Below are 26285 nucleotides of genomic sequence, written 5' to 3' on the forward strand. Positions count from 1 at the left end.
GAAAAAAGGCCAGATTGAGAAGGTAGATAAACTCCTGTCTGCTCCTGAGGGCAGTTTCACCCCCCAGTGGTTGAACTGCATCACTCATTCACGTGCTACCTACTCACCTACCTACTCATTCCACTCATTTATCCACACTTCAGCAAGCATTTCTTCTTTTGTCTTTTTTAATTTTTTTTAACATCTTTATCGGAGTATAATGCTTTACAATGATGTGTTAGTTTCTGCTGTATAACAAAGTGAATCAGCTATACATGTACATATATCCCCATTTCTCCTCCCTTTTGCGTCTCCCTCCCACCCTCCTTTTCCCACCCCTCTAGGTGGTCACAGAGCCACCAAGCTGATCTCCCTGTGCTATGCGGCGGCTTCCCACTAGCTATTTTACATTTGGTAGTACATATACATCCATGCCACTCTCTCACTTGTCCCAGCTTACCCTTCCCCCTCCCCATGTCCTCAAGTCCAGTCTCTACATCTGCATCTTATTCCTGTCCTGCCTCCTAGGTTCTTCAGAACCTTTTTATTTTTTTTTAGATTCCATATATATGTGTTAGCATATGGTATTGTTTTTCTCTTTCTGACTGACTTCACTCTGTATGACAGTCTCTAGGTCCATCCACCTCACCCCAAATAACTCAATTTCGTTCCTTTTTATGGCTGAGTAATATTCCATTGTATATATGTGCCACATCTTTATCCATTCATCTGTCTGTGGACACTTAGGTTGTTTCCATGTCCTGGCTATTGTAAATAGAGCTGCAGTGAACATTGTGGTACATGACTCTTTTTGAATTATGGTTTCCTAGGGTATATGCCCAGTAGTGGGATTGCTGGGTCGTGTGTAGTTCTATTTTAGTTTTTTAAGGAACTTCCATACTGTTTCTCCATAGTGGCTGTATCAATTCACATTACCATCAACAGTGCAGGAGGTTTCCCTTTTCTCCACACCCTCTCCAGCATTTGTTGTTTGTAGGTTTTCTGATGAGGCCCATTCTAACCGGTGTGAGTGATACCTCATTGTAGTTTTGATTTGCATTTCTCTAATGATTAGTGATGTTGAGCACCCTTTCATGTGTTTGTTGGCAATCTGTATATCTTCTTTGGAGAAATGTCTGTTTAGGTCTTCTGCCCATTTTTGGACTGGGTTGTTGTTTTTTTGATATTGAGCTGCATGTGCTGCTTGTATATTTTGGAGATTAATCCTTTGTCAGTTGCTTCGTTTGCAAATATTTTCTCCCATTCTGAGGGTTGTCTTTTCATCTTGTTTATGGTTTCCTTTGCTGTGCAAAGCTTTTAAGTTTCATTAGGTCCCATTTGTTTTATTTTTATTTCCCTTTCTCTAGGAGGTGGGTCAAAAAGGATCTTGCTGTGATTTATGTCATAGGGTGTTCTGCCTATGTTTTCCTCTAAGAGTTTGATAGTTTCTGGCCTTACATTTAGCTCTTTAATCCATTTTGAGTTTATTTTTGTGCATGGTGTTTGTTAGGGAGTGTTCTAATTTCATTCTTTTCCATGTAGCTGTCCAGTTTTCCCAGCACCACTTATTGAAGAGACTGTCTTTTCTCCATTGTATATTCTCAGCAAACATGTCTTAAGCACCTACTGCATGCACTGGTCAGGTTAGGGAAGCCTCTTAAAACCCACCACCTTGAATGACCTCATATTTATAAAGCTATTCCTGACACTCCTTTTTTTAAGCCTCCTTTATTAGTTAATTAACCAGGTTATAGTAAATAAATGTGTGTATAAATGAAGTTTATATAACAGTTTAAGAGCTATTAGCATTACTTTTTAATGAAAACCCCAAGAAATATATGTCTGTAATAAACATTATAAAATAGCATTAAATTGTATATAAATTATCATACCCTAGAAATTATATTGTAGCTAATTAAATTTGCCACCTTTTAAATGAATTTGAATCAGCTTTTCAATGTGTATCTGCAATTAAACAGATTTTTTTTTTTTAATCTTAAGAAACTTACATTTGCCTGCTCAGGAATTTTTAAATGTGAGAGGAAAAATAAATGAGAATTATAGCTACATTTTTTAAATGTATGTGTCAATTTTTCTTTACATGACTGTTTCAGTTGTTGGAATTAAAATTGATGTAAATTCCTGGATAGAGAATTTCACCAAAACATCAATCAGGGATCCGGTAAGATAACTTTTTTAAAAATTCTTATGCTACATTTACTGATCTTAGAAAGCAAAGTCTTATACAGTGACAAAATAAATTTTCGATGCTACTACATTGAAGCAGAATTATGAATTACCATTTTTTCAAAGAATTTTTTTGTTTAGTCAACTAATAAAAAATAGGAAAATATTTCAGTATTATAATTTAAAATGCTAGTTTAAATATTTATTGGCTGATATTTTTCTAATTGGTAAAGATAAAGCTATTGACTAGACTATCGTTTAATCTTTTATACTAATTGTTATAAAATTTCTAATTACAATATGGTAATAATTAAATGATATAATTAAAATCCAACTAGAAAGATAATATGAGGTGATAACTGTATTTCTGTCTTTCAGTGTGCTGGTCCAGTTTGTGACTGTAAGAGAAACAGTGATGTAAGAAAACTCTTTAAAATGGAATTTTTAAGTACAATTTTTTGTGTTACTCTTCCTTAGACTCTAATGATAAAGAAAGATGCAGGAAGTTTAGTCAAATGCTAAAAAATATTGTATGGGATTGTGAACTAATTCATAGATAAGAATTTGAATTATATGCTTTTAATTCCTAACCTTAAACATTAGAAGCATTTTAAAATATTCATTAAAAAGCCATATCAATATAGACTGTATTCGCTTCAGTCTCAATTGTGTTAGATTCTTTTGTACATATAAGTACAAATTCATTTCTGACCAGAGTTTCTAAACTGAAGCATATTTATTGATTATCAGTGCAATCTTCCCTCATCTTTTGCACTTTATCTGAATTTTTCACACTGTGTTTATAGTAGTGAGAAAGGTTTTTTAACTAACCTTGGTATTACATAGTTTTACTTGCCTGGATTGGATTTTACATTGTCTTCTATTACTTCCATTTCTGTTTGAGAAATTGAAAAAGCAAATGTTCAACTTGCTTTGTTCCAAGCTGAAGATGCTGTAAGAATGGTACTAGATAAATTATTCATATAATGAATAAGAATGACAAATTCCACTATTTTCTTTCAGTCCTCTTATGTATGTCTATATATTTCCAAAGGGAGCAGGGGTTTCATATCATTTTATTCACTCCTAGTCTTGTGAAATCATAAGCCAGTAATTTTAATTATTTTTGTAACATTCATTTTACATGGGCTATGTATCAGCTGTTTTTAGAGCAAAGGTTTTAGCAAGCTCCTTTCATATTAGAAAAATAGAGTGCATTACGTCCCCAAATCTGAAAACAATGTTTTTGTGATTTTATACAATAAAAATTATTAAATTGATTCATGCATTTAAACATAAACTGGATGGGAATACTTTAGGATATATGATTATTTTTCCTCTGTCAAAGGCATTTTTTTTGACTTGTTTCCTGCTTTTACATCTGAGATTATCCAATCAAATATTTTTAGTATAAAATAGTTATAAATAACCTCATGCTGCTGCTCTTTATTTTTAAGCGTGTGATGAATATTGCCCCAAATGGATTTTTCTTAATGTCTTTCTTGTCAAAATATTAAGTATGTGTTTAAAATAATAATTGTACATTATTAAATGTTTTGGTTTATCCAGTTTCCTGGTTCATTTAGATGACAGTGGGGTGGTGAAAAGATTATTTCTAATTTGTTCTTATGTTCTCGTTCAGACTGAGTTGACTTTTTTTTTTTTTTGGTCTACGTTGGGTCTTCGTTGCTGCACACGGGCTTTCTTTAGTTGCAGCAAGCAGGGGCTACTCTTCGTTGTGGTGCAGTGGCTTCTCTTGTTGCGGAACACAGGCTCTACGTGTGCGGGCTTCAGTAGTTGCGGCGTGTGGGCTCAGTAGTTGTGGCTTAGTTGCTCCGCGGCATGTCGGATCTTCCCGGACCAGGGCTGAAACCCGTTTTCCCCTGCATTGGTGGGTGATTCTTAACCACTGCACCACCAGGGAAGTCCCTGAGTTGACTATTTTAACTAGACGGATCGTGGTGGAATTTCAAGCCTTGATGGTTTGACAGCAATCTATATGCATGCCCTTAATTTACTTCATCAGAATCTCCTGAGCATGTATGTTCAAGAGAAGATACAGTTATCTAAGTTTTTCTCCTATTTTTATTGTTATAATCATCTATATAATGGAGTAATGATTATGTAACCTAACCTTCCTAAAAAAGTGTATTAACTGTTATTTTTGTTTTGCTAGGTAATGGATTGTGTGATTCTAGATGATGGTGGGTTTCTTTTGATGGCAAATCATGATGATTACACTAACCAGGTATGTACCTAAAGTGGCAAGGAGTAGGGTTTCCAAAGTGTGTTTCCCTGATCAACATTACAAAACCCCTTCACACCACTATAAAAATTGATAATTGAAGTTCTTAATGTAAATATAAACCATTAAGAAATGCATCCTAAAACTAGTTTTCCTTATATTTGTTAGCTGAGTTTACTTTCTGGTACAGTTACCATTAAAATATAGAGCTAAGGATTTTAACATCATATGAACTTTTTATTTTTGATCTCTCAGAAATTTAGAAAATGTTCACATATTCATCAGTTGATAATGTCAGTCCTAATACATAGCTGGTTTGAAACAGATGAAAATTCTAACCTGAAATTTGGAAATTGGCAAGTTAGGCTCTTTGGTTTACACAGGATTTTAAACAAAGTAGAATTAATTGCCAACTAATTTCATTTCTGAATCTGTATATCTGGCTTCTCTTTAAAAAACAAACAAAAAAGATCTCTCAATACTGGACAGTTTTCCTAAATTACAATATTTATGGGTTGGAGTTGGTGAGCTACAGGTTGTCCCTATAGATGGGACTCACTCCAGTTCAGCACAGTCCCTACAAGTTTCTTTTTCTAGTTTCACCATTTCTCTTATTGGATTGTGACTTAAGGCTTAGTAAACTGTCCATTCCTTCCAAATAGCACAGGGAGCCATTCAGAAATGAGAATAGCTAATCTCACTGGGGTTCTTTCAGAGCATCATATACCGGTTTATTACTTGCTTTTGTTTTCAAGCTCCTCAATAGTTTTAGTTCTGTTTCTTTGTATCATTTCTTTTGTTTGTACTGGTTCAGGTGTTAATATTTGGCTTACATTTGACACTTTATTATTTTTTTCTGTACCAGATTGGAAGATTTTTTGGAGAGATTGATCCAAGTTTGATGAGACACCTGGTTAATATATCAGTTTATGCTTATAATAAATCTTACGATTATCAGTCAGTGTGTGAGCCTGGAGCTGCACCGAAACAGGGAGCAGGGCATCGCTCAGCATACGTGGTTAGTAATATGCAACTCACCCTTCCATCCTCTCAGAGGGACACTCAGTGTAGATTAACGTAATACCTTTTTATTCTATTTTATAGCCATCAATAGCAGACATATTACACATTGGCTGGTGGGCCACTGCTGCTGCCTGGTAAGTCAAAATTGTAGTTTTATTGGTATTGAGAGAAAAGTGTTGTGAAATAGTAAAGAATGTGATGGAAAGATGGACGTAGATAATTATTATGGGAACTAGTTTTTTCATTTCCTACAGCACGTATTGGTAATATTCATAAGTGTTTTTCCTTAATGATCACTGTAAAACCGTTACAGCCATTCAGCGTTTTATATGAAAACAGTATTGTGCTCAGGTACACTTCAGCCTTTTCAGGGGCTTCTTTTACCTTTGGATCTGTTGAAACTCTTTTCATTTGTATTTTTTGTTTATATTATACTCAGTCCTTACATTTTAGGCATATTGATCTATAAAAGTTACTATTTATTGCCTTCATTACGCAAGTTAAATGTCTTCATCCATCAAATTCATGACATGATGACTTATCTTTCTACCTCTTCATTTTTCTTACAAAGGCTGGCATCATTTTAGAAGCATCATGTTCCTGAAATGGATCTAATTCTTTTCACTGGTTCTACCCTTCCTCCCTCCTTCCCCCTCTTACCTATATCCTGCCATCTATGAAAAGAAGACATTTAAACTGCTCATTGAGGCACTGTGGAAAGTCTGGAAGATCAAATTTGTCATTGTTTGGGTCTGATCAGTCAAGTAACTAATCCTCCTGTTGTGTCTGGGTCCATTCTCTCCCTCCCTCCCTCTCTCTCTTTTGTATCATTACCCTACTGTATTGTATAAGTTTTATTCCATGTATATTAATCTATAACGTTCACTTGATGTTGTGGCTTTCCCAGCGAAAATTAAATGATTATGCCATTTTATTAAAATAGCAAAGATGTTAGATTAAAAATCCAATTTATTCTTAAAAAAATTGTGGAAAAGGGTGCTTTCTGTTCTGACAGTGACATTTGTATATGAACTTACATAGGTTTTCTGAAGCTCGTAGTCATCGTGAAATACTTGATTGTCTTTATGCTATTTTCAGGCCAGAACCTTCCCCCTCCTCAACCTCCCCCCAACTTTTGTTTTAACTAAACTAAGTTCCAGATGAGTTTTTACGAATATTTGGCTCAATTGTCATTTATTGTAAAACTGATATATAGGGCATGCCATATGCCCTATATATAATATGTATATTTTATTTCATGAATGCCACATGATGTATTTACAAATATGTTCTATACTGTAAAGTAAATAGCTCGTAAAGCCATGGTACAAAGTCATTTTTGTTTAGGGTTTTTTTCCTACCACAGAGCTTTAATAACTAAAATAAGGAGAAAATCTTGAGTGTGAAAACTACGCACCAGAATGATGACATTCTCCCTCTTAGAGTTATCACTTCTCCTGGCTCTGATTTTGTATTAGGTGTCTTGACACATATGTGTCGCTCACTGGGTCCTGAACACATCTGACTTCATGACTTCTTTTACAGAATGGAATTGACAATGTCTTGCATAATTTAAGAAATACTTATATAAAAATGCTCAACTTTCTATTAGCAAACTCTCAACTTTTTCCAAAAAGATGAAAAAGAAACGTGTTTGTGTACATGCCGAAAATACTCTGGTTTTTGTTAATTTATGAAGGAAAATATCAATACTTTTTCATATTTAAAATTCAGGTCTATTCTACAGCAGTTTCTCTTGAGTTTGACCTTTCCACGACTTCTTGAGGCAGGTATGTAAATGCTCAGATACTGTCATAATAATTAACATTTTCTTTTTGGATGCTCCGGGTTCAAAACTCAGAAAGTGCGTGTGTGTGAGAGAGAGAGAGATCGTCCATTTAACACTTTTGTAGGTTGAAATCTCTTTGTCAGAACTTTCCTACTGCCTTAGAAACATTCCTAGGTCACATTGGCCTCTGTTTTGCAGCTGTATTCAAACTCAAATGTATTCAAATTCATTTATTCTATTGATAGTTATTGGGCATCTTTAAGGGCTGCCACTACACCACACGGAGTAAACAAGCCAGTTGAGGTGCCTGCCCTCATACATTTGTTTTGCTCTGTGAGAAATGAAAGCTCTGGGAGACCGACTGAAGTGTCCTCTCATGGCGATGGTCTTTATTTTCCCCACAGTTGAGATGGAAGATGACGACTTCACAGCCTCTCTATCAAAGCAGAGCTGCATTACCGAACAAACCCAGTATTTCTTCGATAACGATAGTAAATCATTCAGCGGTGTATTAGACTGTGGAAACTGTTCCAGGTAATTTGTTTCTTCATTTCTGGACTAGTCCTGTTTGACTAAGAAACTGTATTCACTTTTATAATCGTCACAGAAAATAACGGAGGTTGTCTTTTGAGTGCGAGAGATCTGAATAACTGCTTTGAAAATAATCAGAGCTCTTCAGTTTCTCTGAAAGTTTTTAAAATTAATTCTAACTCTGATAAGTTGTAATCCCTTCAACAGTGATAATTACGTGATCAAAAAAATTATACCCACTTTTAGGCAGAGCATAGAGTAATTTGATTGTATTATATTTTGTCTAGAAGAATCCATATTAAAATTTTTCTAATGTCGATAGTTTCAGAGATTATTTTCTCTGATAAGACTAGAATTAATTATATTTACTAAACAGGTTAACAAAAATATTCTTGGCTAGTAAGTTTTACTTGTAGTCTTCACTTAAATTTAGAATTGAATGTATCTTTGAGTTGAAACTGAAAGAACTAGGAGAACATATCATTTCCTAAAATCAAGCTTAATGTTAGTCATCACCGCCCATAAAACATCTTGAAAACATTTTGGAAGAGATGGAGAGGTTTCATTTTGTTGTAATGAGAGAGAGAAAGGCAAGGTGGGAGATTTTTGAAGTTTTGAAAGGAAAGGGATAATCCATGTCACAGGATCCCTGAGAACGGAGCAGAAAGGCACAGAGTTGGGACACTTTGTTTTCAGTAGCTGAGGACAGCTTGTTCTAGAAGAAATGTTAACAGAGAGAAGAGGAAAGATGAGGAGGTGAGGTAATCTGAGCAGCTGACAGGGATGGAATAGGTAGTTGCTAGGCGATTTGGAAAAGAAGTCTCTAACAGTTAAAAATATATATATTTTCGGGAGGGGGTTAACTGAAACTAGCACAAAATTTTAATAGACATGGTCAGTATGATTTTATGACTTACTTTATTAAACCTGTATATCCTAGGAGGAGGAAGAGGAAAGGGGCAGAGTAAGGCATGTACTCAGAAAAAAGCAGACCGTCTTGTTTCGAGATTAGTATATCAGGACATCACCTTCAGGAAACAGAACTGTGGCATGTTTAATGGGTACATCAGAAAGAGTTTAGAGTCTTTGGGCTTTCATTGATTGATGTTCAGTAACAGCAATATATACTTTAAAAAATGACTAAGTTAGGGGCTTCCCTGGTGGTGCAGTGGTTGAGAGTCCGCCTGCCGATGCAGGGGACACGGGTTCGTGCCCCGGTCCGGGAAGATCCCACATGCCGCGGAGCGGCTGGGCCCGTGAGCCATGGCCGCTGAGCCTGCGCGTCCAGAGCCTGTGCTCCACAGCGGGAGAGGCCACAACAGTGAGAGGCCCGCATATCACAAAAAAAAAAAAAAATACTAAGTTAAACTGTAAAGATCGTTATAAGATATTAAGTTAAATCATGCTTACATTTGCGCTGTGTAACTTTATGCTGTGTCCCAACTCCAATAGGTTAAAAAAAAAATCCCATTCTTTGAAAAATAAATTACTCTTTAATGACAGATCTACATTTTTATTGTGGAAGGTAGAAGCAGCTTAAGATGTGGAAAAAAACACTGCATCGAATTCAAAGCCCATAATTCTGTCTGTGCCTGTGTTGTCCAACTCAGTAGTGACCAGCCACAGGTGGCAATTTTAATCATCAATGGCATTAATTAATATTACAGTTCTGTGCCTCAGTCACGCTAGTCACCATTTCAGGTGCTCAACAGCCTCATGTGGCAGTTGTTTACCATGCTGGTTAAAGCGGAAGACGTTTCTGTCTTCACAGAAAGTTGGTTGAACAGCACTGATCCAGATTTCAGTCTGCCATGACTTGGGGAAATGCTGAGCCATTTTTGTGCTCCTACTTTCCTTTACTGTAAAATAAGGCAACTTGGGCACATTTTCAGTGATAGATACCACAATTCCCTAAATATGTAAAATGAAACAACTAGATGGTGTTTATTTTGCATTGAGGACTATCATTTAAGAAACAAAGGTCACACTTAAAACATCTGTTGGAATTTTTTTAGTATTCATTTGAGAGAAAGCATGTCCATGGTAATCAAACATGGTAATCTTTCTCTTCTAAAATCATTCAGTGTTACTGTTCGTGTAGGTGATGCTTTGTTTCAAAGGTCCTATTTTCTTTCATTTTAATGTGTAAAAATCTTTGAAATCTATTTTCTCATGATAATTTTTTCTGATTTTTAAAAATATTTTACAGAATCTTCCACGTAGAAAAACTTATGAACACCAACTTAATATTCATAATGGTTGAGAGCAAAGGGACTTGTCCCTGTGACACACGATTGCTCATACAAGCAGAACAGACTTGTATCCTTTGACATTGGAGAGGTTCGGAATGGAAACCCATCTTAAAGCTGTGCATTTTTAACCTCGTCACGTTGTTCGTGCCCAGAAAGAGAGATATCACAGAGCGCTGAGATCACCTCACAGAGGCAGAATGGACCCTCCACACAAAATTTCATTTGGATGTCAAGACTGATGATGCTACACCTGCAGCAAGAGGATGTGAAAGGCTTCCTACTGGTACCGTGAGTCTTTGTGGATAGAGCAGTGAGTCTTTGTGGATAGAGCAGTGCAGGTTCCCAAGTAGCCCTGAAAATGGCTAGAGAGAGCAGGGAGAAGTCCTGGCTTGGGGTTTTATGGTGGTTGGGGACCATGCTGGGCTTTTGCCAGTGCTGCCTGGGGCTTGTTGGCCCAAACTTCCAGGCAGTGGAAAAAACTTTCAGTCTTTCCTGTCAGCTCGCCCAGGTGTGGGACAGAAGGGAAGAGGGATTGTTGTGGCTTGAAAGCTGTCAACAGCCAGTAATCAGAAATGGAGTTGAATGTGGTCTATACCTACAATGGAATATTATTCAGCCTTAAAAAAAGAAGGTAAATCCTGTTGTATGCTAGAACTGCCATGGCAGTAATGCTAAAAAGACTTCGGGTAGTAAATATGCTAAAAGACAGTGAAATGACGATTGAAGCATTGCAGGCAGAGGTTCGGTAGACTGCCTGTAGTTTTTGCTGTTTCTGGAAAAAAAATAGTCCTCACCTATGTTTGGGACTGATGTTTATTACTAGGAATTAGTTTCTATTTCTGTCTTGCTAAATAGGAGGCACCCAGGCCCTCCCTTACGGTCTTACGTGTATGACCCTGTCTTATATGCTACGTCATTTGCACATTTCATCCACTTGTATTGTACAAATACTTACTGAGTACTTCCTCTGTGCTAGCGACCATGCTGTGTAAAGCGTTGATCTCTTCACACAGGCCCTAGGCAGGAGAAAATTTGTGGCAGTTCAGTACTTTAAATCCCATAGTACTTGAACTGGTTGTGTGGGGCCAGAATAATGGCATCGGTTTCTCTGGCTTGCTTTGAGAAATAAGTGTGTTGCATTGTATTTTTTTAATTGTGTAAAAAATAAAAAGTAACTTCATATTCCTTAACAAGTTTCTTTAGCTGATGGTCCAGATCCTTGTGATATGGTGAAGCAACCCAGATACCGAAAAGGACCTGATGTCTGCTTTGATAACAATGCCTTGGTAAGTAAGACCAAACATTTGCTGTATTAAAATATATAACTCAATGGTCACGATAATTTAAGGAGACAAAGTGTAGTTTTAACTCCAGTGTAATGTCTTAACCATAACCATAGTGTTTCTCATTAACATGACATACTTGCTGGTATATAGATTTTTTATTTCAGTATTTTTCATGGTTAGCATAAGCTTAACAGTTGCCTCTTCTGTCCTTTCCACAGAAATTGTACTTTCAAACACAATGCCGACCAATTTACTAATAATCCAAGATCACAAATCTGATGATTTTAAAACTTTCTAATGACCAGTAACTGACAGTAAACATTACAAATGGTATATGAGTTGCCCACCTTCATTTATATTCCAATCCTGAAGATATAAAAGTTATTTTTATTATAACATTTTCTGTGTTTAGTCTTCAGTCGGTGTATTTAAAAACCTGTTAAATCACTATCATCCCCTTAGTTTGTAATTGTACTTTACATGGTTTCTAATTCTGCCACCTGTTAGGTTTGTATTATTTCTCTTAATTGTATTACTTTTTATACTGTTTGAAACCTGGCCAGGTCAATAACACAGGGTTAAGTTGGTATAGTTTTACAAAGCATATTTAATGTATGTTATTTAAGATGACTACTACTTTTCCTATAGGTCAGCTGTCTTTCTCTCATAAACACTATTTGGACTTACTGTGTATAGAAGCAGCTTTATGCTTTTCAAATTATTTTAATTTTTAAGAAGCTTTACTCTCAAGCATAAAGCCCATATAAAAATTTCTCACCACTTATAAAAAACTGAAATTTTAAAAATAATATTTCTCAGTTCTCCAATCTGTCATGTCTCTTTGCATAAAGTGGCTTGCAAACATAAAGCGTTATCATCTGGGGAACTGTTTATTCTAAAACCATGTCAGATCATTTATCGATTAATGTGCATTTCTAGAGGTGGTTGTTTATTTAGAACAGATTTACCTAATATGTACTTATTTACTCAAATACACATAGCCACATTTGTTCCAAAAAAGAATAAGGCATTTCCATAGATGCATAACATGCACGTAGATAATATAAAGTGGAGCAAAGAAGAAATAAGATCAGTGATGGGGAATAAGGCTAAAAAAGCAAAATGTTTTAGCCAATAAATCCCAGTTATCTCTGTAAGGACTATTATTGATCATTCCTCTCTGAGGGGGAAAGTGATTCAAAGTTGCAGCTACTTGATTTTTTTTCATTTTACAGTGAGCCTTAAATGAAATCCAGATATGAGGACTTCTGTTGTTCTGTCTACTATATACCTTCAGGAGCTTTGGCCACGTCAAATCATTCCCCAGAGAGTGTTGTTCGTGGGCCCAAGGGTAGTATCACTCATTAGGGAAACTTCCCTCATCAATTATTTGTCACCAAAGACTGAGATTAAGTTTACTCAGATGCGCTTGAAAGATCATATAAAAACCATTACCCCCACTGTTTGCACCATAGGTAACTATCTTTTTGATCAAGGCATAATGCAGATTTTACAAAGACAAAAATTTCCAATACTCAAGTTCCTATAAATTATACAGTGGAGTGTGTGTGAAAGTACAACTTTTGCTCAGTAGCTTAATGTGCTAATAATGTCTTGTGTTTTTTTGGCAGTGGAATATTTTGGTAATGCTTATTTGCAATGGTCACTGTGAATCTGCTCTGGATGGAGGCTCACATAAACTGCTAACTGCCAGCAAATTGCATGAAATCTCATCTTGTATGTCTTCTGTGTTTTCCTTCCTTTTCCTGTACTTGCTACTTTGCCCGTTATTAATAGGATCAACTTATATGCACAACGAGTCGTGCCTGTACCATGATGTCAGCTCCTATCTTCATTTTACTGCAAGTTTTCATGTGGTGTGGATGGTCAGTCACTTTCTCTAATTTTTCTTTGTTTTTGCGTTTGGCTTGAAATTTTAAAAAGTAATCCATATCCCTAAATCCACTATAATAAATGTCCTGAAACCAGGTTATTAAAATGCCAGTAGTAATGTTGTTTTGAGAATAGCAGCTTTCAAATGTTACATAAGGTTCTAATCCTGAACAGAGCATATCAGTTTCCTATATTTATTTAAAAATCAGTAATTTCTCATAAGGTTTTGTATAAAGATTAAGTCAGTGTGGAGAAAAAAAATTTTACATGCTTCACAACGTCTTACTTTTTACTTTTTACTTAAAAGAAATACCAAGGACAGTTATTAGAGTTGGCCATCAGTTTTGTTTCAGAAGATGCTAACATAAAATTAATGATCTGTTTCAATTTTATTAAGCATTATTCGGTACCTTCTAAGCTCATTATCTAATTCTTCTTTTCCTTTCTAAACAGATATGGTTTAAACAGCATTTTTAGATTTTTTTAGATATTGATATTCTTAGTGAAGTGCTTTCGTATAACTTACATTATCTAGGTGAAGATTATCATTATTTGTTACTCTTTGACAAATTTCTGAATTACATACTCAGTACGACTGAATAGATATTTTAGGGCCTGAGTTTACATTCAGGGTTCCATTTACAGTTTTGCACTTTCTTTTTTGATGGTCTGGAATCATGATTGTTGTAACTAGACCACTTTTGTTGTATTCCTTCTTCATTGCTGTCCAGGTATTCATTGGTTAGGAAACCACTAGATGGAGATGTGGCCATTACTATAAATGCAGTGAGCTCATCAGAGGAGGGGAAAGTGGAGAAGCAGAGGGAGTGTCAGAAAAAACTAAATTTGTTCTGGGATAGTAAAATAATGGTTTTGAAGATTTAAGTGGTAAAGAAAAACAAAGCTAAAGTTTATCAAAGAAGAAAGTAAAGCAAGCCAATAACATGTACTATTGAGGAAGTTCATTATCTTATGCAACCATAACTGATAAATGCACGTTACTGGGTACATGAAAAATGAATATGCAGAATAAATGTGTGTATATGTATGTATACACATATGTACATTAAACCTACCTCCTGAATTAATGTGGTAAGTGTGTTAAGGTTCTCTGTAGGAAACTATTTGTTAGGGCTCTTATTCCGATTAAAAGAGTTACGTGTAGTATCTACCTGCCTAAATAATTTTAAATATGCATTTTCTTTGAAGCTGCTGTGGGTGACGTAAGTATAGACCTATCTAAATTCAAAAGTTAGCTATTATTTGGTGGATGTTCTTACCAGTGATTTGAACTCTTACTGTTTGCAAATAGTCACCCCAGGTTCTGGGTGGGGAAAGAAAGGGAGAGTAAGGGTTTAGTAATACTTGTCTAAGAGAAAAATGAAGAGGATTTTACTCACTAGCGTACCTGGTTTTAAAAAGTAAGCCTTGGGGTGAAATCATGAATATAACTATGGTTTTTCTTTTAATTAGTAATGGGAAAGAAAAAATGAATGAGGGATTCTTAGTTGATATCTTTACTAAGAGTAGTTTGAAAGAGATCCCTAGAAGGAAATCAAATAAAATTACTCATATTTTAGAATTACTCATTTAAAATTATTTAATTTTAAAATTAAATTTTTGAATTACTCATATTTTAAAACGTATGTATATAATGTTGGCACTGTATCCCTTTACTATTTTAAGCTGAAACCAGCTACCAGTCTGTTGTTATTATCTACTACAATAATCAGAGTTTTCTGGTCGTGGTGTTAGTGGGATTTTGGTCTCTTTAAGATAGGAAAAAAATGCTGAGGTTTCTCCCACATCTATGCATTTGTGATTTAGAATGTTTTTAGAATGTATCTCATAATTTACTTCCATATAATAATTACAAGTCTTGGTAGATGTGGTTGCCCATGCAAAACACATGAGAAAACATGATCAGGAAACTGAAGGGACAGATTTTTCAGTGTGAATCTACATGCAGACTTCAGGGACTCCAAATAAGTTATCTGAACTACCACCTCCCAGACTGAAACAGACATATCTCATCATCACACAGAGGAAATGAACCCCCACACACACACACACACACACAAAAACCCACTAGAAATATAAAAATAAAAACAATGGAAGCAGAGCCAGAGAGAATATTTTTCTTTCCATAACATTTCTAGAACATAAGGATGTATTTGACGTTAATACGTCAGTGGGTCTTGTATGTGTGCTAATTTTCCATTCCATCAAATTAATACTTGACTAGAACTGGGGAGCTCTCCTGGTGAAGTGACAATTAAGCCTTTAAATTAGTATTTTACATTTACAGTGTTTCTAACCAGTCAATACATGCAGTGCTTCATTGGCGTACACACTACTCATTTATCGAGTACTTACAGTACACCTACTGTGTATCAGGCCATTCTTCTATGCATGAGATATTTAAGATGCATTTATACTAAAATATAATTTTTTATCTCAAGTTCATATGTAACTCAGCACCCTGTTTTTTTAACCTGGTTAACCTACTTAAAGGGAAAGGTATTTGAACAAAGAGAAGAGGAAGTGCAGAAGTCCTGAGATAGTAATACCTTGACCTGTTGCAGAGAAAGTCAGTGTTATAGGAGCAGTGTGAGTGGTGAGGGGAGGGGGAGGAATATAGGATGAAGATGGAGAAGCAGCCAGGCTGCAGACCACCTAAGGCTTTTTAGGCCTTCATAAGAAATTTGGATTTTGTTATGAGAAATTTCAAGAAGAGCATGAAAGGATTTGATTTACGGTTTTAAGAAGACTGCTTTTTGGAGAAAATGTTGTTAAAGGGCAAGAGTAGAAGCAGAGAGAGAGGTGAGGCAGCTTTTGCAGGAGTGTAGGCAAGAAGTAATGGTAATTTGGACATGATATGGTAAGTAGTAAGTTTAGGGCTATATTTTGAAGCTAGAGTTAAGAGGACAAGCTGATAGATTCGATTTGAGGGAAAAAAGGAGGAATCACAGATGACTTGTTGTCTTTGACCTGATCCATTACTCCTAGAAGTGTCATTCAGAAAAATAATATCTGGGGACAAGTTTGAGATCTTTCTGCGGATCAGAAGGAGAGGTGATAGTGATCAATGAATGTGGAGGTCAGCGGAACTTTCAGGGCTGAAGATATAAAAGTGTGAGTTGTTGAGGTTCTGGTCCAAGATGGCAACATAGGTTGCCTAAAGCTCACCTGAACGCACAGACCTACCAAATCTACACCTATAAACAGAGCAATTCCCTCTGAAAGACATCTAGAAAGTAGATGAGCAACCCCTATGCGCTGGGCAAACGTAATATACATCCAAATGGGTAGGAAAGGCTGAGGAACTTTATCTCCATAAACCCCACACTGAGCACAGCAACATAAAATTAGAAGGGAACTCACAACACCCAGCTTCTCCCTGAGCAGTGAAGGGTTTAGATTGAACATCTGTCACCCCAAGACTCTCATGGGGGGGTGGGCCCCCAAAACTCCTAGCTCTGAACGCCTAGTGGCGCTTGTGTCCATGAGACCCACAGGACTATAGCCAACAAAGAAACAATTCTTAACAGATTCCCAAGGACTCACCATGGCTATCCTTCCAAAGCTCAGAGAAACATGAGCCGAGAGAAATGCACTTCTCCCAATCATTTCCTGACAGAGGTTATTTGCATACTTTAAAAGTTATTGCCTGCAAGTAAGGCTTCTAATTTAGCTCAGCTTTGGGGGCTTACTGCAAGACTCCTTGGAGACAGGGGAAGGGGTAGGCTATGCCTACTGACCCTCTGTCCCACTCCAGGTCAGTGGTGCCTTCCTAAAAGAAGCTTGTGAACCCACCTGGCATCCTGGCCTTTGAGGTGGCTGCCCAAAGGGCACACCCCCTTTATCACTTGGCTCTGGTAACCAGCAGGGCTGGCATTCACAAGCACCAAAGGATCCTGGACCATAGCAAACAAATAGTTCTCAACTGGCTAGTCCCTCAATTCAGGACAGAGGCAGTGGAGAGAAATGCCCGTCTCTCAGTCTTGCCCTGAAAGAGGTCTTTTGGTATGCTTTGAAAGCTACTGCCTGAGAATCCAGCCTCCAATCAGCCTGTACCTGATGCTGACTGAAGTCTTCCCCACTGAGACACTGACAGGTATTAGCACGTCCTCAACTACGGGGATCCAAGAAGAAAAAGCCAATTCAAGACGGGGAGAGGTGGTTCTTCTATCTAATGCAGAAAAACCAACACAGAGAGTCAAGGAAAATGAAGACACAGAAAAATATGTTTTAAAAGAAAAATATAAAACTCCACAAACAGACCTTAATAAAACAGAGAAGAGTGACTGACATGAGAAAGAGTTCAAAATTTGGTCATAAAGATGGTCACCATGTCAGCACAAGAATGCGTGAACTGAGAATTTGAACAAAGAAAACACAAGAAAGTACCAAACAGAAGGCACAGAGCCAAAGAATACAATACCGTAAGTATATTGAAAAACTCAGTAGTGAGGCGTTCAAATAGCAGACCGGAGGAAGTGGAAGAAAGTATCAGTAAACTCACAAACAGGGCAGTGATTCATCCCATCAAGGAGCAAAAAGAAAAAAGAATTTTAAAAAAGAGTGAAGATAGCTAAAGGGACTTATGAGACAACATCAAACAGACCGAAATTCACGTTACAGTGTCCCAGAAGAAGAAAAGCAGACAAGGGCAGAAAACTTTTTGAAGAAATGAGTGAAAACCTTCTTAACCTAGGAAAAGAAACAGATGCCCAAATCCAGGAAGCCCAGAGAGTTACAAATAAGTTATCCAAATACATCCAAACCAAGTGAGGAAGAGGTAATACCTCCAAACTCATAGTGAGGAAAGAAGTAAAACTGTCACTCTTTGCACATGATATGATTCTGTACATAAAAAACTCCAGTAAAAAACTGTTGGCACTAATCAACAATTTGACTAAGTTTCAGGATATAAAATCAACATACAAAAATCAGTTGGCATTTCTATACACTAGGATGAAATGTCTGAAAAATAAAACTGTCACACTCACAATAACATGAAAAACAATGAAATACCCAGAAATTACTTTAACCAAGGAAGTGAAAGTTCTGTACAATCAAAACTACATGACTGGGGCTTCCCTGGTGGCGCAGTGGTTGAGAGTCCGCCTGCCGATGCAGGGGACACGGGTTCGTGCCCCGGTCCGGGAAGATCCCACGTACTGCGGAGTGGCTGGGCCCGCTGAGCCTGCGCATCCTGAACCTGTGCTCCGCAACGGGAGGGGCCACAGCGGTGAGAAGGCCCGCGTACCGCAAATAAATAGATAAATAAATAAATAAATAAATAAAAAACGACATGACTTTCCTAAAAGAAATCGAAGTTGACACAAATGGAAAGACATCCATGCTGATGGACCATAAGAACTGACAGTTAAAATGTCTGTACTACTCAAAGTCACCTTAGATTCAACACAATCCCCATCAAAAAACCAATGGCATTCTTCACAGAGTTAGAAAAAAAAAATCCTAAAATTTATATGAAGTGACAAAGTCTGCAAAATAGTCAAAGCATTTCTCAGGAAAAAGAACAAAGCCAGAGGTATCGAACGTCCTGTTTTCAGACTATAGTACAAAGCTACAGTAATTTTTAAAATAGGGTAGGATACTGGCATAATAGACAAAGACTAACAGAACAGAAGAGAGCCCAGAATTAAACCCCTGCATACACAGTCAACTAATATTTGATAGTGGAGCCAAGAATACCCAATGGGGAAATGATAGTCTCTTCAACAAATGGTAATGGGGAAATTGGATAAACAAATGCAGAACAATGAAATTGGACCCCTATCTTACCGCTCACAAAAAATTAACTCAAAATGGATCACAGATTTAACACAAGTCCTAATAACTATAAAACCTAGTAGAAACAGAGAGGAGGCTCCCCAACAGTGGTATTGAGAGTACTTTTTGGATATAACACCAAAAGCACAAACAATAAAAGCAAAAATCAGCAAATGGAACTACATCAAACTTGAACACTTGTGCACAGCAAAAGAAACAATTAACCAAATGAAAATGCATCCTACAGAATGCAAGAAAAATTTTGCAAACCATGTATCAGATAAGGGGTTAGTATCCAAAATATATTTAAAAACTCATAAAACTCAAAGACAAAAAGAAAAAGAAACAACAAATAATCCACCTAAAAAAAGGGCAGAAAAGCTAGACATTTTTCCAAAGAAGACATCCACATGGCCAAGAGGCACATGAAAACATTCTCAATATCACTAATCATCGTGGAAACACAAAACTACAGTGAGCTATTACCTCACACCTGTTAGAATGGATGTCATCAAGAAGACGAGACAACAGGTGCTGGGGAGATGTGAATAAAAGGGAACCTTTATACACTGTTGGTGGGAATGTAAATTACTGCAACCAATATGGAGGTTTCTCAAATAATTAAAAATCTACCACATGATCCATCAATTCTACTTCTGGGTTTATGTGCAGAGGAAATGAAAACAGGATTTTGAAGAGATATCTGTACTCCCACATTCACTGCAGCGTTATTCACAGCAGCCAAGATATGGAGACAACCTAGATGGCCATCAACCAATGAATAAAATAAGAAGTGGGATTTATACTTATACAATGTAATATTTTTCAGCCATGAGAAAGGAAGACAGCCTGCCATTTGCAACAACATGGATGGACCTTGGGCACATTATGCTAAGTGAGAAAGACAAGTACTGTGTGTAGAATCTAAAAAGCCAAACTCATAAAAACAGAAATAAATGGTGGTTACCATGGAATGGGGGTTAGGGGATAAGACAGATGTTGTTCAAGGGTACAGTCTTACAACAAGCAGTAAGTAAGCCCTAGAGAGCTAATGCACAGTACAGTGAACATAAAAAACGATTATATTCATCAAATATGCTAAGAGATTAAAAATGAATTATTACAACTACTGAAAAAAGGACAACTGTGTAATGTGATAGAGGTGCTAATTATCACTTCAATGGCAATCATATTATAATACATAAATTATATTAACATGTTCGCCTTAAATTTACACAATGTTATATTTCAAATATATTTCAATTAAAGTAAAAGAGACCCATACAAAGACATATTCTAATTAAATTATCAAAAGTAAATCTATGACAAAGGAGGCAAGAATATACAGTGGAGAAAAGACAGCCTCTTCAGTAAGTGGTGCTGGGAACACCGGACAGCTACATGTAAAAGAATGAAACTAGAACATTCTCTAACACCATACACAAAAATAAACTCAAAATGGATTAAAGACCTAAATGTAAGGCTGGATACTATAAACCTCTTAGAGGAAACAGAGGCAGGACACTCTTTGACATAAATTGCAGCAAGATATTTTGGATCCACCTCCTAGAGTAATGAAAATAAAAACAAACAAATGGGACCAAATTAAACTCCAAAGCTTTTGCACAGCAAAATAAACCATAAACAAAATGAAGACAACCCACACAATGGGAGAACAGATTTGCAAGCAAAGTGACAGACAAGGGATTAATCTCCAAAAGAGACAAACAGCTCATGCAGCTCGATATCAAAAAAAAACAAACAACCCAATCAAAAAATGAGCAGAACATCTAAAAAGACATTTCTCCAAAGAAGACATACAGATGATATGTGGAATCTAAAAAAATGGTACAAATGAACCTGTTTACAAAGTAGAAATAGAGTCACAGATATAGAAAACAAATGTAAGGTTACCATGGGGTATGGGGGGGGGGGCCAGGAGGGATAAATTTGGAGATTACTAACAAGAACCTACTGTATGGCACAGGGAACTCTACTCAATACTCTAATGACTTACATGGGACTAGAATCTACAAAAGAGTGGATATATGTATATGTATAACTGATTCACTGTGCTGTACAGCAGAAACTAACACAACATTGTAAATCAACTATACTCCAATAAAAATTAATTAAAAATAAATAAGACATACAAATGGCCAAAAAGCACATGAAAAGATGCTTAACATCACTGATTATTAGAGAAATGCAAATCAAAACTACAATGAGGTATCACCTCACACCAGTCAGAATGGCTATCGTCAAAAAGTCTACAAACAATAAATGCTGGAGAGGATGCAGAGAAAAGGAAACCCTCCTACACTGTCAGTGGGAATGTAAATTGGTACAACCTTTATGGAGAACAGTCTGGATGTTCCTTAAAAAACTAAAAATAGAGCCACCATATGATCCAGCAATCCCACTCCTGGGCATATACCTGGAGAAAACCATACTTTGAAAATATACATGAACCCCAATGCTCATAGCAGCAGTATTTACAATAACCAGGATATGGAAGCAACCTAAAAGTCCATCAACAGAGGAGTGGGTACAGAAGATGTGGCACATATATACAATGGAATATTACTCAACCATAAGAAAGAACCAAATAATGCCATGTGCAGCAACATGGATAGACCTAGAGATTATCATACTAAATGAAATAAGTCAGACAATGACAAATATCATACGATATCACTTATATGTGGAATTTTTTTTAAATGGTACAAATGAACTTATTTACAAAACAGAAACAGACTCACAGACTTCAAAAAGAAACTTATGGTTACCAAAGGGGAAACGTTGGGGGAGGTATAAATTAGGAGGTTGGGATCAACACATACACACTGTTCTATATGTAAAATAGATAATCGAAAAGGACCTACTGTAAAGCACAGAGAACTCCACTCAACACTCCGTAATAACCTATATAAGAAAAGAATCTGAAAAAAGAGTAAATATATGTCTATGGGAAACAATCACATTGCTGTACACCTGAAATTAACACAACATTGTATATCAACTATATTCTAATATAAATTTTTTTTTAAAGTAAATGACAAGGAGAGAATCTTGAAAGCAGCAAGGAAAACAACTTGTAACATAGAAGGAAACCTCTAAGGCTACCAGGATCTTTCCACCAGAATATGCAGGCTTGCAGGAAGTGGCATGATATATTCAAAGTAATGAAAGAAAAAAACCTGCCAACCAAAAATACTCTACCTAGCAAAACTGTCTTTCCACTTTGAAGGTGAAAAGAAGAGTTGTAGACAAGCAAAAGCTAAAGGAGTTCATCACCACTAGACTGGCCTTACAAGAAATGTTAAAGGTGTTCCTTTAAGCTGAAACAAAACAGCACTAATTAGTAACAGGGAAACATACGAAAGTATAAATCTCACTGGTAAAGACCAATATATAGTTAAATTCAGAATAATCTAATATTGCAATGATAGTGGGTTAATCACTTATATATCTAGTATGAATGTTAAAAGACAAATATAGTAAAAATAACTATCATACAATAAGTAATGGATACACAGACTAAAGATATGTAAATTTTGAAATAAAAAACAAAACATGGAGGAGGAAGTAAAGTGTAGGGTTTTAGAATGCATTTGAACTTAAGTTGTTATCAGCTTATTATGAGGCTTATCAACTTATTTATAACACTAAATATTATGAGGCTTACATAAAATGGTATATTTATAACAGTTATAATAACCACAAAGCAAAAACCTGTGGTAGATACACAAAAGATAAAGAGAACGGAATCTAAGCATGCCACTATAGAAAATGATCAACTCACAAGTCAGGAGAGCAATAAGAGAAAAAGAACAAAGGACTTTCAAAATAGCTCAAAAACAATTTAACAAAATTGCAGTAATAATAATTACCATCTATCAACAATTACTTTAAATGTTAAATGGACTAAATTCTCCAATCAAATGACATAGAGTAGCAGAATCTATTAAAAAATAGGAGATGATTTTATGCGGTGTATTAGAGTCAACTAATTTCAACTTTAAGGACATACACTGAAATGGAAAAAGATATTCCATGCAAATGGAAACCAAAAGAAAGCTGGGGTGGGTATACATAGGCAAAATAGACTTAAAAGCTGTAATGAGACAGTCAAGGTCATTACATAATGATAAAGTGGTCAATCCAACAAGAGGATAGAAACATTTGTAAATATGCACCCAACATAGGAGCACCTAAATATAGTAAAAATTAACAGACTTAAAGGGAGAAATAGCAAGACAATGTAAAAATTGCCAAAAAATTCGACAACCTAGAAATGCGTAAATTCCTAGAAACATACAACCTATCAAGACTGAATCATGAAAAAATAGAAATAGAAAATCTGAACAGACCAATTACTAGTAAGAAGATTGCATCAGTTATCAAAAACCTCCCAAGAAACAAAGTCCACGACCAGATGGCCTCACTGGTGAATTCTACCAAACATTCAAAGAACAATTAATACCTGTCCTTCCAAACTCTTCCAAAAAATTAAAGAGGAATGAACACTTCCTGATTCACTTTTACAATGCCAGCCTTATTACCATGATACCAAAACCAGACAAGGATACTACAAGAAAATTTTAGGCCAATATCCTTGATGAAAATAGGTGAAAAATTCCTCAACAATATATTATCAAGGTTAATTCAACAACCCATTAAAAGGGTCATACACCATGATCAAGTGAGATTTATTCCAGGAATGCAAGGATTGTTCAAAATCCACAAATCAATTGATGTGATACATACATTAACAAAATAAAGGCTAAAAATCATATGATCATCTTAATAGATGCAGGAAAAGCATTTACAAGATACAAAACTAATATACAAAGATCATTTGCATTTCTATACTATAATAATGAACTATCAGAAAGAGAAATTAAGAAAGTAAATAATTCCACTTGTATTTGCATCAAAATGAATAAAATACCTAAGAATAAAGGTAACCAAAAAGGTGAAAGACCTATACACTGAAAACTATAAGACATTAATGAAAGAAACTGAAGACAACACAAATAAATGGAAGAATATTCAGGGCTCATAGAGTAGAAGAATTGTTAAAATGTCCATAGCACCCAAAATAACCTACAGATTGCATGCAATCCCCATCAAAATTTCAATGGTGTTTTTCACAGAATTAGAGCAATCCTAAAATACATATATGAAACCACAAAAGACCCAAATATCCAGCACAATCTTGAGAAGGAAAAACAAAGTCGGATGCATGATACATCCTGATTTGAAACTAGATTAAACAACTACAGTAATCAAAACAGTATGGCACTGGCATAAAAAAAGACACGGACCAATGGAACAGAACAGAGAACCCAGAAATAACCCATGCATATATGGTCAATTAATTTATGACAAAGCCAAGAATATACATTGGGGAAAAGAAAGTCTCTTCAATAAAGAGTGCTAGAAAAACTGAACAGCCATATGCAGAAGAATGAAACTGGACTACTGTCTTACACCATACACAAAGATCAACTCAAAATGGATTAATGGCTTGAAGACCTGAAACCATAAAACTCCTAGAAGAAAATATAGGTAGTAAGCTCCTTGGCATTGGTGTTGGTAGTGACTTTTTGGACTTGTCACCATAAGAAAGCAAAGGCAACAAAAACAAGAATGAAAAAGTGGGACTACGTCAAACTTAAAAGCTTGTACACAGCAAAGGAAACCAACAGAATTAAAAGACAGCCCATAGAATGGGAGGGAATGTTTGCAAATCATGTATGTGATGAGGGGCCAGTATCCAAAATATATGAAGAACTCATATAATTCGAGATCAAAAAACTAATCTGATTTTAAAATAAGCAAAGGATCTCAATATGCATTTTTACAAAGAAGATATACAGATGGCCAACAGGTATGTGAAAAAATACTCAACATCAGTACACATCAGAGAAATATAAGTCAAAACTACAATGAGTTATCACCTCACACCTGTTAGAATGACTATGATCACAAAGAAAAGAAATAACAAATGCTGTCAAGGATGTGGATAAAACGGAATCCTTACACTTAGTTGGTGGGAGTGTAAATTGGTGCAGCCACTGTGGAAAACAATATTGAGGTTCCTCAAAAAATTAAAAGTAGAATTACTATATAATCCAGCAATCCCACTTCTGGGAATTGAAAAATAAAATTTTCCTTAATAGATTTTTTTTCCTCAGAATTCTCTGTAACAGACTTCTGCCGCCTTAGAATACAATTCAAGAAGAAAATGTTATTTACTTGGTGGCAGGCACTGTATTAAACCCTAATGAGCAAAAAGAGCCAATGTTTTGGTCTCTGGGAGCTCAGAGTCTTTGTAAAATCATTCAGACTAGAAAATTTATTTTCTTACATAACCTATTATTTTGATTATTGGAAGATGAACCATGGATTAGTGAATTCTTGAAAGATGTTTAGGAAAATAATTAGAAGGGAGGTTTTCTTGTTTTTTTTTTTTAATTGAAGTATAGTTGACCTATAATATTATTTAAGTTACAGGTGTAAAATACAGTGATTCACAACTTTTAAAGGTTTTATTCCATTTATAGTTATAAAATGTTGCTATATACCGTGTTGTACAAGATATCCTTTTAGCTTATTTTATACCTAATAGTTTGTACCTCTTAAGATAGGAAGTTTTTTTAATGAAATTCAGTATATTTAAAGGAATCAGAGGATGCAGAAAATGTTACAGAATACAGAACCTAGGAATAAAAGGTAAAGAATAATTTTGTGTTAGCAAGGAATCTAACGATCTGCCACTAGACAGGGGGGGATCCAAATGAGCAAATATGTAGCTTCGATTTCATGGTTCTCTAAACAGGATAAACCTCTCCTGCTAGCTTAGCTCTTTATTTTGGATATAGGTTTTCAGAGTGTCCTTTCTTTTAGGGTTCAACTACATTATTCTTCATTTTAATTCTTGATGAAGGTCCAGATGCTACATGTGCAGCATGATATGTTCACGTTTGAAATTCGATATAAGGGATAGGGAAAATAGAAGTTCATTTCTCAAATTTATTTATTTTACCAATCTCAGACTTTGCCTTATTAAGCATTAATTGCTAATATCATAATTCTTGGGAATTATAAAATAGACTATGAAATTTTATTTTTATATCTTGTACTTATAAATATAGAAGGATATTTAATACTGTGAAAGGTTTTTCAATTTAGAAATTGGAATATCACTCAAAACAGCATAAAGTATTTCCTTTCATAATCATCAGAATCTACAACTAAAACTGTAAAGCATTCTTCAAACGGTACTAGGA

General features: G+C 35.7%; 1 protein-coding gene across 2 annotated transcripts in view; it reads left to right on the forward strand.

Annotated features, from left to right (window-relative positions):
• Positions 1-26285, forward strand: part of CACNA2D1 (calcium voltage-gated channel auxiliary subunit alpha2delta 1) — a 502332-nt gene that overhangs the window by 471793 nt on the left and 4254 nt on the right. For both annotated transcript variants that reach the window (XM_032643128.1, XM_032643129.1), the window contains 9 exons: positions 2094-2161; positions 2545-2583; positions 4343-4414; positions 5277-5429; positions 5516-5568; positions 7169-7224; positions 7628-7757; positions 9964-10073; positions 11210-11292. In XM_032643128.1, coding sequence (XP_032499019.1) covers positions 2094-2161; positions 2545-2583; positions 4343-4414; positions 5277-5429; positions 5516-5568; positions 7169-7224; positions 7628-7757; positions 9964-10073; positions 11210-11292 — 764 coding nt within the window. The remainder of the gene's footprint in view (positions 1-2093; positions 2162-2544; positions 2584-4342; positions 4415-5276; positions 5430-5515; positions 5569-7168; positions 7225-7627; positions 7758-9963; positions 10074-11209; positions 11293-26285) is intronic.

Source organism: Phocoena sinus, chromosome 9 (genome assembly GCF_008692025.1).
Source record: "Phocoena sinus isolate mPhoSin1 chromosome 9, mPhoSin1.pri, whole genome shotgun sequence".
Lineage (NCBI taxonomy): Eukaryota > Metazoa > Chordata > Mammalia > Artiodactyla > Phocoenidae > Phocoena > Phocoena sinus.